The 14,640-nt window shown below is 43.9% G+C and overlaps 2 protein-coding genes across 10 annotated transcripts in view; one reads left to right on the top strand and one right to left on the bottom strand.

Annotated features, from left to right (window-relative positions):
- Positions 1-9,034, top strand: part of Ncoa3 (nuclear receptor coactivator 3) — a 121,201-nt gene extending 112,167 nt beyond the window's left edge. For 4 of the 6 annotated variants that reach the window (XM_027954376.2, XM_071609012.1, XM_071609009.1 and 1 more), the window contains 6 exons: positions 1,722-1,829; positions 3,123-3,381; positions 4,204-4,375; positions 4,944-5,085; positions 5,567-5,644; positions 8,795-9,034. In XM_027954376.2, the coding sequence (XP_027810177.2) occupies positions 1,722-1,829; positions 3,123-3,381; positions 4,204-4,375; positions 4,944-5,085; positions 5,567-5,578 (693 nt within the window). In that variant the 3' untranslated portion in view covers positions 5,579-5,644; positions 8,795-9,034. The remainder of the gene's footprint in view (positions 1-1,721; positions 1,830-3,122; positions 3,382-4,203; positions 4,376-4,943; positions 5,086-5,566; positions 5,645-8,794) is intronic. The other 2 variants (XM_071609011.1, XM_071609010.1) reach the window with 1 other exon arrangement.
- An 827-nt stretch (positions 9,035-9,861) lies between these two features.
- Positions 9,862-14,640, bottom strand: part of Sulf2 (sulfatase 2) — an 84,012-nt gene continuing 79,233 nt past the window's right edge. For all 4 annotated transcript variants that reach the window (XM_027954217.3, XM_071609036.1, XM_071609035.1 and 1 more), the window contains exons 16-21: positions 14,096-14,265; positions 13,719-13,861; positions 12,534-12,657; positions 11,871-11,904; positions 11,583-11,636; positions 9,862-10,533 (exon numbers count right to left, since the gene is read on the bottom strand). In XM_027954217.3, the coding sequence (XP_027810018.2) occupies positions 10,503-10,533; positions 11,583-11,636; positions 11,871-11,904; positions 12,534-12,657; positions 13,719-13,861; positions 14,096-14,265 (556 nt within the window). In that variant the 3' untranslated portion in view covers positions 9,862-10,502. The remainder of the gene's footprint in view (positions 10,534-11,582; positions 11,637-11,870; positions 11,905-12,533; positions 12,658-13,718; positions 13,862-14,095; positions 14,266-14,640) is intronic.

Genomic DNA, 14,640 nt, shown 5'->3' with positions numbered 1-14,640 from the left:
GGCTTCAGCCCCAAGTGGCTTTCCTTTGGCCTCACCTTGTTTAATTTGTTTTCAGGCTTTGTCCTCAGAATTCTTACCCTGGCTTTCTGACCTTCACCAACTAGGGAAATGACCTTTGTTTCACTTTTTTTTTTTTTTTTTGTAAGATTATATTTGTGCAGATGGCTCCTTGTTAAGGAGCGATTCTGCTAGAATTGAATGCATTTCCATTGTATAGGTTAAAGAGTAAAAATGTCAGAAATGATTGCTGTTGGGGCGGTGCTTCTTAATGTCTTTGTAGCCTAATAGATCCTTTTTAAAAAATTTTAAGACCTATAATACTAATAACCAAAAACCTTCTTAATTTCATCATTTTTAAAATAGAACCCCTGCTTCTAGATGTCTATAAAACTGGAGTTCTCTTCGAGAATTCCAAGAGAGAACTTTGGTTTTCTCATTGTTTCCTCAGTCACCAACTAATGGGAGTTCTGTTGTGTCCCCTCATCCCCAGTACTGGGAACTGAACCCAGGAACACTCCACCACCAAGCTTCATCTCTCCTCTCCTCTTGTTTTTTGTTAATTTTGAGACAGAGTCTTCCTAAGTTGCTGAAGATTTTGCTAAGTTACCCAGGCTGGAAATGACCTTCTTGCAATCCTTCTGCCTCAGCCTCCTGAGTTGCTTGGATTATTGGTGTGTGCAACCGCACCTGGTTCTCTAATCATTTAAAAATATAATTATTTCTATAAAGTTTGTGTCTTAAATGTGCTGAGTTATTAAATGTGGTGGAACTAAACCATATAAATAGGTAATATTTCTAAGTTCAGGAGTTCATGGCATCATTTTGCCCCCTCCCCCTTTGGGAACCAGGTATTGAACTCCAGGGCACTTAACCACTGAGCCACAAACCCAGCCCCCCTACCTCCCTTTAATAGCTTTATTTTATTTTTATGTGGTGCTAAGGATTGAACCCAAGGCCTCACACACTACCACTAAGCCACAACCCCAGTCCCTTCCCAGAACCTTTTAAACGCTAATTATCATTAATTTTGAGAGAGGGTTTCCCTGAGTTTCTTAGAGCCTCACTAAGTTGCTGAGGCTGATCATTTTGCTTTTTATGATTTCTTTCCACTACAAGGTACTTAGACTGGGTGTGGTGGCTCATGCCTATAATCCCAGCAGCTCTTGAGGCTGGATAGGAGGATCGTGAATTCAAAGCAAGCCTCAGAGTGGCAAGGCGCTAAGCAACTCAGTGAGACCCTGTCTCTAAGTAAAATACAAAAAAAGAGCTGGGGATGTGGCTCAGTGGTTGAGTGCCCTCAAGTTCAATCCTTGGTAACCCCACCCCACCACCAAAAGAAGAAGGTGCTTAGGATAAGATACTGGAGGAGGAGTTTATTCAGTATTACTCTGACCCAGTTAAAGCTCTTTCCTCAGGTGCCTCAGTAATCCCTGGGAAAACCTGACTATAAATCCTGAGTTCCTGTTAGAGGTGCTCTTTAAACTGCACACTGTGCTTCTTTACCACCAGTGCCAGGTGGTAAAGATTCACAGGCCAGGCAAGAACTTTTTAGCATTAATTTTTTTGCAGTGTGAAAGTGTATGAGCTCAGTTGAGATGTGACTTAACCAGAACAGTGGGTTTGCAGTTATCCCCGTGACCTCACTGGGTGGTGCTGAGAGTTTGAAACCCTGGGACTCATCACCCGTTCCTTGTGCATGCTAACCACCAGTCTCTTCTCAGTTCTTGAATCAGAGCCGGCAGGCGCTTGAAATGAAAATGGAAAACCCTGCTGCTGCTGCCGCTGCTGCCGCCGCCGCCGCAGCAATCAGGCCCATGATGCAGCCCCAGGTGAGCTCCCTGGGAGGAGCTTCTTCCCAGCACAGGCTAGCTCATGCTGGCTCTCAGTGTTCCTTAAGCAATGAGAGTAATTTTGGTTTTCTTGCAGAAGAATCCATTCCACAGTTCCATTTCAGTTTTTCTTTTTTCATTCTTAACTCTTATGTCTTGCTGGTGATGGGAGAAATCAGGAGAGTGGGTTACCTTAAAAACCATTGATGAATTGTTTTGTTTTTTAAACCAGATTTCCCTTGTGATCAATTGCTGTTTTTTGAGAGAAACTATCAGTTAACTAGTAGTAACCCCCATGAATGTTTCTGTTCTTGGATTATGAAACCACATACTCATTGGGTAAGAAGATACCCTGTTTCCCTTGCTGAGGAGAAAATTCCTCTGTACTTCCAGCAGGAGTAGAGGTAGCATCAAGGTGTTCTCTTAATGTGTGGTAGATGTGGTTGCAAGTACTACTCATATATATATATTTTTTTAATTGAAATGCCTAATTTTCAACATCTTTTGCCTACTTGGAAGTACTGATACTTATATTTTCTTGATAATCAGTGTCCTGTATAAGTTGAGCTAGGTTGCCTTCCAAATAATGATAAAAGTTGGCCTTTTGGAGATGATTTTTCTCAGCTGGTAGAGCTTAAATCAATACCCTTAGTTATGATTATCTAGCACCTTAATTTACTCCTTGTCCTCTACCTCTTCTTTTAGGAGGTTAAAGAAAACAACGAGACCTTCTGAGACCCCTGCTTATTGGAGTATAAACCTGGCCCCCCTTTTTTTAAATATTTATTTTTTAGTTGTAGTTGGACACAATATCTTTATTTATTTAGTTTTATGCTGAGGATCACCCCAGGGCCTTGCACGTGCTAGGTGAGTGCTCTACTGCTGAGCCACAACCCCAGTCCCTAAACTTGTCCCTTTTTTTTGCCCCCTTCAGGGGCTTCCCTTCTTGTTTCATTTCTACCACTGCCCTAACACACACTCAGTTCTGCTCTCTTTCTGTCTGTCTTTCTTTATTTTTTTCTGTGTTGCCCAGGCTGACCTCAAATTCCTTAGCTTAAATGAGCCCTCTTGACTTGGCCTCCTGGGTGCTAGGACTGTAGGCATGACTACTGTACCCAGCTGAGAAAGCCTTAAACAAACAAACAAAAAACTGTGTATTCTCTCTTCCCTTTAATTATGAAGAAAGGTCTCAAGTATTTCTCTTTGGTACCTACTGTATTGTGGAAGCACTGTGTCTATGGAACATCCATGTCCTGCTGCACATAGGTAATTGCATTCGTTCTTGGCTTTCAGCAGGGTTTTCTGAATGCCCAGATGGTTGCCCAACGCAGCAGAGAGCTGCTAACTCACCACTTCCGACAGCAGAGGGTGGCGATGATGATGCAGCAGCAGCAACAGCAGCAGCAACAGCAGCAGCAGCAGCAGCAGCAGCAGACCCAGGCCTTCAGCCCACCCCCAAATGTGACCGCTTCCCCCAGCATGGATGGGGTTTTGGCAGGACCTGCAATGCCACAAGCTCCACCACAGCAATTTCCATATCCACCAAATTATGGTAATTTTGACAAAGAAAGTGTGCCTTCCCCAGAATAACATGACCAAGCACCTAAAGTTCCCTAGAGCCGTTGCTCAGGAAAAACAAATGCTGTTACTTCCCAAGAAAAGTGAAATTAATTAAAAATAACAGAGAATAAGAATGTTGGCCACAGCGTCCAGTTTACTGAGGCAAATGTGTTCTCTCCTAGTGTTTCCCATGTCTTGCTTTTTTCACCTCCCTATCTCTTCATTTGGGAGAAAGACTACAAAATCCTTCCCCCATCCATTCTCACATGTCCCCGTATAATAGAACCCTGTCATCTCTGAAAGTTTGTCCCAGTCAGTGAGAGGAATGCGCTGTGAGGACTTTTAAGTTCCTTTTCTCGGTGACTTGCCTTTACTATTAATTGAAATAATGTAGTTACTGCTTTAGTTCAGCCTTTGCAAGGTTCCAGGAACATGGTAGGGGAACAGGTATCTTGGAGGAGTTTACATTTCAGGATGCAGCCCTACCCTCTGGGGACAGTGGCTTCCCTGACCTCTAAAGGGGGACAGAGTGATGTGAGTAGAGTTTGTGGAGTTCCTTTTATTTAGAGAGGATATTGGAGCAACACCTTTCAAGTGATCTAGATGGCCTGCCTTTCTGCAGTGAGCCCATGACTCTGTGGTCATATTGTTGCAAAGCAAGAATACTTGGAAGTCAGCTTCTTGTAGGACTCGATATTCTGTACTTATCATCTCCTCCCATACCTTTTCTAAAAATGAACATAAAATTACTATAGAAAATGGGATTCCAAGGAGGTAGCATTTGAACATTGTAATTTTTTCTTTTTCTTTTAAGGAATGGGACAACAACCAGATCCAGCTTTTGGTCGAGTGTCCAGTCCTCCTAATGCAATGATATCATCAAGAATGGGCCCCTCTCAGAATCCCATAATGCAGCATCCTCAGACGGCACTGTATCCGTCCTCAGAAATGAAGGGCTGGCCATCAGGAAATGTGGCCAGGAATAGGTAAACAATAGTGACTTTAAAGTCACTCATATTCTACTTCCAGAAATCCAGGAAATAGCTGGGTATGGTGACGCCTGCCTGTAATCCCAGCTGCTTGAGAGGCTGAGACAGGAGGATCAGGAGTTCAAAGCCAGCCTTAGCACCAGGGAGGCACTAAGCAACTCAGTGAGACCCTGTCTCCAAATAAAATACAAAATAGGGCTGGGGGTGTGGCTTAGTGGTCAAGTGCCCCTGAGTTCCATCCCCGGTAACAAAAAAAAAGAGAAAGAATCCAGGAAATAAACCTCTATTTTTGTCACCCTTGTTTGGATGGAGAGAGCAAAAGGCCTACATTCATATTAAAAAATAGGTTGTCTGTTTTGAGAATCCTTTATCCTTATCCTCTATCTAACAGGTAGATATCTATTAAGGTATTGAGGACAGACAACTGTGAAAAATGGAAGGCCAGCTGTTAGCCGTTCTCTCTGATGTTTGTGCTTAAGTATAGAGATATATGACAAAATCATGATATAATGTGTGTGCCCTGTGTTCTAAAATGACTCTGGATAATGTCATCCTTTCTTCCCAGCTCATTTCCCCAGCAGCAGTTTGCGCACCAGGGGAATCCTGCAGCATACAGCATGGTGCACATGAATGGCAGTAGTGGTCACCTGGGACAGATGAACATGAATTCCATGCCCATGTCTGGCATGCCCATGGGTCCTGATCAGGTATGAAGATCTCTTTCTTTCTTTTTTCAAAGTTTTTCTTGTTCTTTGTAGAGAACCAAAGCCTCAACTGTAATCTAAAGGTTCTAGGTAGATTTCAGTTTAGATATATAACTTAAAATATTGAAACTGAAGCCAGGTAAGTGACCCACGTCTGTAATCCCAGTGACTCAGAAGGGCGAGGCAGGAGGATTGGAAAGTTTGGGGCCAGCCTTGGCAACTTAGCAAGGCCTGTCTCAAAAAGTAAAAAGGGCTGGAAGTGTAGTTTGGTACTCAGAGGTAGAGCATCCCAGGGTTCAATCCACAAAAACAAAACAAATTAAAAAATGTTTGAATGCCTTGCCAAAATTTTGGCAGTTTAGGCCCAAAGGAGTCTGAACCTGTCATGTCAGAGCCACATGACAAGCCCTGAGTGTAAATATAGGTCTTTCTCATGTTTTGTTGAGCAGATGTTTTACTCATGTTTCCTTCTGGTTGCTGACAGAAATATTGCTGATGTCTCCAAACCTGGACCTTTGAGGAAATCACTGTACAAATGACACTGCACTAGGATAATCTGGAGGTAAAGAATCATTGTCCAGGTGTCCAGCTTTGAAGCAAGGACCAGCTTTGATCTCCGTCAGGGCTATTCCAAGTGATGTCACTTGGGCAGGACTGGATCTGAAGCTGAAGTGCGACATCTACCTGTCCCTCTTCCCCAATTCTGTATATCATGGTATTCAAAACAAATGTTTTTAGCCTTCTGCCTCCTAGGGATGTGAATCTGGAGATATGGAGTGTTTCTTACAGAACTCCTGTGTCACTTCCTTCTGCCTTGCTAGCCAGTCTTTCAAATAGATGTAAGTGGACAGAGAGCACTGGAGAAACCAGGGACCACCAGAACACCTGGTTTTTTTAATCGTAGTATTGGACAAAGCATAGTCCCAGTTATTAAGTGTTTTTGTCACCACCAAGCAGTTTTGTGTTGACCCTTTGTCCAGTGGAGTTGTCATTTGAGTCCTTGTCCTTTACTGATGGTGTTGAGTTGCTCTGTCCTTTATTGTCCTAGGCCTTTTCCTGATGAAGATGTTCATTTGGCCCTAATGTACTGTAACACTTCACCTTCAGGATTTGTCGTGGATGATAAATGGCTGTGCAGAAGGGAACATGAGATGACAGTATTTAATTGCAGCAGTGGCAAATTTTTCATATGCTAACGTGCAGCTGAGTGCACTTTATTGAAAAAGTAATGGATAAATGCAATATTCCTGAGGTCTTGAGGAATGAGGAGCCACATTCCTGGTTTTGTCCATACTATTCTATTGGACAAGAACTATGATTTATTTTTTTTAAAGTACTGGTGTCACCCTTTGCCTATATGGTAGAGCAATAATGCTTTTTGAAAATAAACTTCTGAAAACCCAAGGCCAGGTACTGCATTCTGAATCAGAATTTCGCAGTGTTTCTGTGAATAAGTTTTTTTTTTTTTTGTAAATATGACCTTTAAGATATTGTATTATGTAAAATATGTATATACCTTTTGTTTGTGGGTCACAACAACTCATTTTTACAGAGTTCGTGAAGCTGAATATTTAACATTGTTGATTTTAGTAAACTCTGTGGTGAGGCTACAAACAGCAGAGACACCTGTCTCGTGGCCTGAGGAGGAGCAGTGGTCCACGGCTCTTCCTTCCGCTGGCATTAGTCGCCTCATTTTTTTTTTTTTCTCAATCTCTTAATCTAAATGCTTTTTAAAGAGATCATTTGTTTAGATGTAGGCATTTAAAAAGAAAATTTTTTTTAAGCTCCTCTACCAGAGAACTAAGCACTTTCTTTTTGGGGAAAGAATAGATATGGGAAAATAAACTTAAAATATCAGGAATTAAAAATTAAGCAATTTGATTTAAAAAGAATCTTTTGGATTTTAAGCAGTCCATAAATGAACAATAATTCCTCCCTTCCTTTTTTCATGTAAACTGTATATGCTGCCTTTTCATCCATTTTAGGAGTGCTCTAAGAATTTGATTGCTGGGACTTGAATCCCACACTGTCACCATAGGAGTCAAGTCCTGGGTGTGTGGTTTCTGGTGCCTGCTCAGCTGTGTCTGGTCATTCTGCTGCTATGTGTGGTGTTGTCACGGCTTCCCTGAAAGTTAGGACAGTGTCATGGTTGTTTCTTCAGAATTTCAGTATCCACAATAGCCAGTTTTACCGTGACTCGGAGCCAGTCTGAGCACTGCCCCCACCCACCTGCCACTTTTCTCTCTGATACTGTTCTAATCATTTTGGAGTAGGAGAAAAATCAAGTTTAATTCTCATTATCTGGGTTACTTTTTTGGGTTCAAATAGTTGAATAAATTGGGTTTTGGGATATTTATGAATTTCAAATGTCTCTGCTAGCCTTGGTGTCATTTTCTAGCAATAACTAAGAGCCACTTGATTTTTTTTTTTTTCTTTTTTAACTTTCACATGATTAGCCAACCTTTTTAGATGTCTCTTAAGGTAAGATCATTTAATTTCTTTGACATACTTGAATAAGCGAAGCCCCATTTCCAGAACTACCACTAGAGTGGGTTTTATGTTTTCAACAGTGTGTAGACCATCATGAGCTTGCCTCTTACCTCCCCACCCCCCTGCAATAAAAAATAAATCTCAGATTGTAAATCCATGAACTTCCACCCTATTGGCCCATGCTTTTCAGATGACATCGTCTCCTGTGTGGAGCCAGAGCCACACCAAGTGAGTCTTTTTCAATCCAGTGGTTTTGGGTGTGTCTGAACTTTCCTCATTCAAATTGTATATATGGGGAGGACAGAATGGTGCTCCTACCTTTCTTAACTTTTAAAAATTAATTGAAACAAAACTTTTTTTCAGTCCTGACTCTAGGCCGATGGAAGGCAGCAACACCCACTTTTTGTATGGGGAAAATAATGAGATTATAAGTTTTTATATTTTCTACTTATTGATTTTTATTGGTGCAAACTCAAGATTTTGGTTTCCTTTTAACGGATGCAGTCTTTGAGATAATTTGTTTTTAACCTTTATTGTCCTTTTATCATTTTTGGATAATTCTTTTTGTATTCCTGCTGCCTACCTCTCTTAAACTCTCCCTTCAGCTCCCTCTTTTTAAACATAGGTATCTGTTGAGTAAACAGTATGTCTTTTCATCTGCTTTTAGGATGTGGGGTATTTCCAGTACCTACTTTTTTGCTGAATCCAAAGATTATATAAATAAAAATATATTTTATGAAGATCAAAATGATATAAAGGAGATACATGTTTCTTCCTTTAAAAAATAGAAATTGCATTGTTAATGTTATGATGCCATTTTTCTAAATTGTGCATCTGGATTGAAAGGTGTAAATATCATAAACAATCCTAGTTTATCAGTGTTGAATATCTAAGGTGGGTTGGGGGTACGCAAGGGAGTTGTGTACTGCGCAAGATGAGAGTTGGCTTGGTGTCCTAGAAGTTCTTTGAACCAGAGGTAGATGCAGCTGGAAGTAAACAGCATGAATCTGTGAACAGCTGCCCATATGCCTTCCCAGTCTCTTCATTTACAGAAGCCATCAGTTGTGTTCCCAAGGAGGAAATGCACAGAGCCAGAGCTCTAGGACGGATGAGATTTTACCCCTGCAGCAGAGGAATTTGGGTTGTTTTCAACTCCAAGGCACACTATTTGCAAACAGGCAGGGTGTTTTCTTTTTCTTCCCTTCTTTCTTTTTCTTTCCAGTGTATGGAGTTTTGAAGAAGATGGAAATGTCATTCTGAGAGCAATATTTAAATTCTCAGGAATTGACCAAACAGTGTTGAGAATGAATTTGGTTTCAGTCAAGTTTACATTAAATCATTCTTCACATTGCAAAGCATCTAACTACATGGGACGACTCATGAAATGGGGTGGTGAGCTGTGACTGCTTTGCTGACCGTTTTGGATGTTCTTGTAAATAAAGGTTTCTATTTAAAAACCGGAGCCTAAGAGCATGTTTCCTCCACTCATCACTGTTCGATTAATGGTATAAGGGATGCTCGAGGAAGCCTTTTTTCAAATCAAATAATGGTAGCAGTTTTTGTGAAGTTTACTGGTGTTTTGTTTGTTTTTATATTTATTTTTTAGTTGGAGTTGGACACAATACCTTTGTTTTTATGTGGTAGAGCACTGTTTTGTTAGGGAGCCTGGGCCTGTTGGGGGCGTTGAAAGGCTTGGAACTGCTTTTACAGACTGTGAGTGCTTGGAGATCATCTGTTAAGAGAGAGATGGGTTGGTTTGGTGGGGTTCCTCCTCCTGTTATAGAATTCTGACAACCACCGGTAGCAGGTTATGCTACCTGGTACACAAAAAAGGGTTTGCAAAGTGAACTGCTGTCCTGTAGCTGGTGTAATGTGAGGCTTACCTGTGAGGTCCCTTCAAGAATGTTCATAACTATCCCTTTAACTTCAAGGCATCTCCATCCAAAAAGGTGTTGGCTGGTAGTGAAAAAACAGAAAACAGGCACTGCAAAAAAAAAAAAAAACAAAAAACAAAACAAAACAAAACAAAAAAACTCCCAAGAATAGCTTTTTACAAAAATGTCAGTGGTTTCTTCATACCAATGACTAGTCATTGACTAGGATTTTGAACATAGTAAGACAATACTTACACTACAAAATTTCTTACAAATACAGTGTTGTTAAAATCTGGGACATACATGAACTTCATTTCTTTTTAGTACCTTAAAAAATATCAGTTCTGGGATAGATATAACAAAGCAATTCTGGGCAGAATGGGCAGGAAGAGAAATGTCCACAACTGCAAGGGAGTTTTCTTTCACACTGGCCACAGAGCGTTTATTGACACCACCACTCTCGAAAATTGCGATTTCTTATTAGATTCCCCTAAACGTTCCCTTGTTGGTTACATGTAGAGAGTCACATATATACAATGAAGGCAGTTTCTTCAGAGGCAACCAGGGTTATCAAGCTAGGTAAATGTCACTTTTTTTGTGCTATTGACTCACTGTCAAACTCTGTGTGCTGTTTTCAGCATCTGTAAGTTGTCCCTGTCCTGCTTAGTTTCTTTGTAATGAACTAAGAGAAAAAGAGGGTTTAAAACAGGGTTGTTTTTTCCCCTATGATTTAAAAAAATTCCAGTGACTTTCACCCTTGGGGAAAGTTTCCACGAAAATCTCTTGGTTCTTTTTTCCCTGTGAGACTCTCAGGGTTAGTGGTGACCTTTTGATATGGAAATGCATTTTGTGCAGCTGGTGAGGTATAATCCAAAGCAAAGCAGGGGCAAAGTGGACTTCCTGAAGTTCTCTGTTCCTGACGGTTTTCCCCCAGAATTTGCCATGTTGATGGAAAGTAGGTGTTCTCAGGACTCCTGGCTCACCACACGTTTTCTTTCATGGCCTGTACGATCAGGCGAGGCCTCTTGGTTTTGGGAGGTCCATCTCTGTTGCTTCTTAACCTTCCCAGCCTTCCCACAGTTGTCCCCTGTAGAAAGAACAAAACTCTTCAGTTTTTGATGATCCTGCTGCTTAGGTGCCTTAACTAGGCCTACAGCTGAGTAAGCTTTGCTTCAAGGATGTGGCTGCTGAAAATGAGAATTTCTAGGTAACCTGGGATTACTTCTCTTTAAAATGTCCCAATTTTTAGTTGCTCCTTTACACACCCAGTAGCTGGCAAGGATGGTGTTTAGGATATGCACAGAACAGTGGCTGAGGAGAACGAAATATAAATTCTGGAAGCCCCATATAAATGTTTAGCTGGCTCATTACTATTGTCCCAGTGACACCACATCAGTTTATATGCATGAGTAGACCAGAGGTTGCAAATGGCAGCTCACTAGGTTTACCCATGTAGGAAACTTAACATCAAATTTGTTGCCTGTGTTTAAAATGAATTCTCACATCTGCATTTTTTGATTTCCGCAATGAATTCTTTCAGACAAGCTGTACCCCACTTCTGCACAGAACAAACTGGCTTGCTCCCCTTAGTGTGAGGTGAGCTTTCCAGGTTGCCTGTGGTGCCAGCTTCTATTGGCACTGGAGGGACAGTTCATAGGATGGAGGTTTTTTTGTTTTTTTTTTTGGGGGGTGTGGGGTGCTGGGGATTGAACCCAGGGCCTTGTGCATACAAGGCAAGCACTTTACCAACTGAGCTATATCCCCAGCCCCAAGGATGGAAACCATTCAATGAGGCCACCCTATGGCTGACTGTGTACCATTTAGTGCTTTTGCAGCCACAGCCTTCAAGATGTCTGGCAACTGTATTATTTAAATGCGTCTCAACCTCGAAGTCATAGCTCAAGTTTACTAAGCACAGAGAGAACAGTGTACGGACAAGGTGCTAATCTGAAAACGAAGTTATTTACTTGTTATCTCACAGGAAAGACTGACATTACTGTTTCCCCTCCTCATGGGAATTGGGGGATGATGGAGGAGGGAGGTGATAATATCAAGCTGGCATGCACATAGAACAGCCTTGGCAAGAGGAAGCAAATGAGAATCAGACCTCTACTTGTGAACTGTTCCTCAACTCACAGTGATTTGGAAGAAGGTCTCTTCATTTCTGGCCATTTTCGACGCTGAAACTGCCTATGTTTTCAAGTGTCAAAAAGAGAATGAGTGTTAACCATCACTAAGAAAGAAAGTCACCCCCAAAGAACTACACAAAGAAGGTCTCTGGTGAAACCTATCACCGGTGGGCGATTGAGGCTCCCAGCAGACAAAGAAAGGACACATTCTCCAGGTGCAATCTCACAGATGGGAGACTAGAAGGTGGGTCAACATGGGGGAACTGTCCTCCAACATAATAACAAAACAGAATACCTGTATTGCTCATAGCTTCCTCCATCTTTAAGTCCTAAATGAGCAAGAAATAGACCAAAAAGGAAAAGATTGTTTAGGATAAAAATGGTATAAGCAATGAAAAATTCTATAATTGTTTTCTACAGAGAAAAAAAAAAAAAAAATCCACCACCCAAAAAACCACCTTGGGCTTTTATCTTGGGATCAAGATGCTGCAAACATTTTCTAGTGAGATGGAGTGGCTGAATGATCAGGTGAACTTCCTTTAAATCTAGGTGGCCTTGCAGATGGCTTGTCAGTATCAGCTGCAGGGTGTTCCTTGCTTCAACACTGACCTTAGTCGTGATGGGGTAGGTAGGCAGACATGGGTGTGAGTGCCCTGCTACAGAGGGCCATTAACCAAGGGCACTTTGTCAGTGGATAACTGAACAGAGGAGGAAAGAGAAATGAGGGGATCGGGTGTTTCTGGTGTGGAGGGCCAAGGTGCTCATCTCCCTGGAAGCACAGTTCATCAGAAACTAACTACTGCCTGCCATGGGTAGGAAGTTTCTGTAACCTCCAGATGGTAAGTCTCAAATTCTGTCACCCCCAGTTCCTGGTGATTCTGGGTCACTCTTGGGGCAGATGTGAGTCCTTCCTGTGGTCACCCTGCTCTGTGTGTGCCCCACACTGGGCCCTACCTACCCAGGTCCATGTTCCGCGTCCTGGGGTTGCACTGTTTGGAACCCTTGCAGCTCCTCAGCTCCATGAGCTGCACGTGCAGCTGGTTGAGGACGTCTCTGTCCAGTGTGTTCACCGCGTTCATCAGCTGGTTGGGATCAAGGCAGGTTGTCAGCAGGGAGTCCTGAGACCCCCGTCTCCCATCCTCTTCTCCCTACTGTGGCACTTTTTCAGGCAGGTTGGGAGTAGAAGGTGCTGTTTGTTCCCGAGTTTGGAAGAGCTCGGTGGTGTCTTAGCTTCCGTCCCCACCAGGTCTTCTCCTAGTGAGGACAGAAGCCACGCCTGTGTACTCAGTGCTGACCTCAAGAGCCTTGGGTCAGGAAGCTCCCTAAGTGGGAAAGAAGCCCTCCGAGCCCTGGCTTGGTCAGCAGCCTTTTGTCACAGTCCCTCAGTTCTTCTTGACCAGAAAATGGCCATCTGGTGAAAGGGTGGGTAGGTGACTGGGTCCTTGTCTAGTCTGGGACTACTAGTGGCCAGCTAACTTCTTGTCCTCTCCCGCCCCATGGGAGGTACCTGTCCGAGGAGAAAAGACTGTCAGCCTGGATGGCCACCCTAATAAATCAGTTGAGCTGCAGGTAATTAAAAATCGAGGTCAAGAAGTTATTTCAGGCTTTTCTTAAAAGGCTGCGGTTGGACAGTATGAAGGCCGCACCACACAGCAGCTCTGGAGCCGAGCTCCCCGGCACCAGGGCTCAGGTGTTCCTGTTAACAGGCCCTCTGCTGCTCGTATTTGTCATGTGTGACTGGCCCACTTCAATCAGGTATCCGTCTAGGTGACTGAAAATACAAAGCTTGGAGCAGAGCTCTCTTGCTGCAGCTAGTACAGCCATCTTATGGTCCCTGTAGGCCTGGGGTGTGCGGTGGGTGGCGGGACCCTGTAGCTTGGCAGTTCTAGGAGTCCTGTGAAGCCTCTTGGAAGTTGATATGTGCCTAAGCTAGAGGGAAGCAGCTCCGTATGTCATGGATAAAAAATGATGGTGACAGAGACAGACGGGACATTGAGTCCCCAAGTTCTCAGTGACCTCAGAACTCATTCTTCCTGTCTTAGGGACTCAGTGGCACTTGGAAGTTCGTCATTTCCTCAGTGAGGGTCTAACTGGCAGTTCCTGTATACCCACACCTCGTTTCTGCAGCTGGTGGTGGCTGTACCTGGTAAGGGTCTGTGTTGAGGTCAAAGTACTCCAGGAAGCCCGTTGCAAATTCACAGAAGAGGAAGTTGTGGGTCTCGTTGATCGTCCTCATGCACCAGTATGTGTTATTGTTGGCACTGGTGCAGGCGCAGAAGGGCCCCACTGCCAAGGAAGAGAGGGCATGCCTGAGCGCGCTGCAGTTGACCTGCCGATCCCTGCCAAGGGACACCCCCCTCCTGGCCCCAACCCGTTTTTCAGGTGCCACTTGACAGTCGGAACACCTGATTCTGAGACCTGCAGGGTCTGGCGGTGAAGGTCTCACAAAGCTTGGGGTAGGTGGGTCACCCGGCCCCCGCCTGCCTGTCCCTGTCCTGTGCCTGCCCCTGGCCTGCTCACGTGTCCAGAGAGGTGCCGTCTGCCAGTGCTGGTTGTCGTGGGTGAAGCATGTGAGGCCTGGCATGCTGCACGTGTCGTTGTTCTGCAGTCGCTTGAGCAGCTTGCGGAGCTTCTTCTTGCGCTTCTGTTCCCGCAACAGCCACACCTTGTCCTTCTCCTGCAGACCCTTCCTAGGGGCATGTAGGCCACAGACACTTTGGGCTTCTGAGGGACCCGAGACCACAAGCCTCTGCTCTTTCCGTCTACCCCGGGGGTGGGAGCAACCTTCTCCAACAAAGGCACAGGCGGAGCCATCAGTGGCCCCAGGTCCCTCCGCTGGTCCAAGGCAGAGCTGGGACCAGAGCCCTGGGCTCCTCTCCTCTCGTAGCCTCCTTCAGCCCCCCAGGTGACCTGAGGAGGAGTCGGGCGGGTCCCCGGACTCCTGTTCATACCCAGTCCCTCCATCTATGTCCTGGCCCCCCCAGAGGTGGGGTTTCAGCAGTTTCACTTGGCCCCACAGGGGTGCCTGGAGGCCTGCTCGGTGTGGAAGGGAGGCAGACACCCCC

Source organism: Marmota flaviventris, chromosome 2, assembly GCF_047511675.1.
Source record: "Marmota flaviventris isolate mMarFla1 chromosome 2, mMarFla1.hap1, whole genome shotgun sequence".
Lineage (NCBI taxonomy): Eukaryota > Metazoa > Chordata > Mammalia > Rodentia > Sciuridae > Marmota > Marmota flaviventris.
This window is presented reverse-complemented; position numbering and strand designations above follow the sequence as displayed.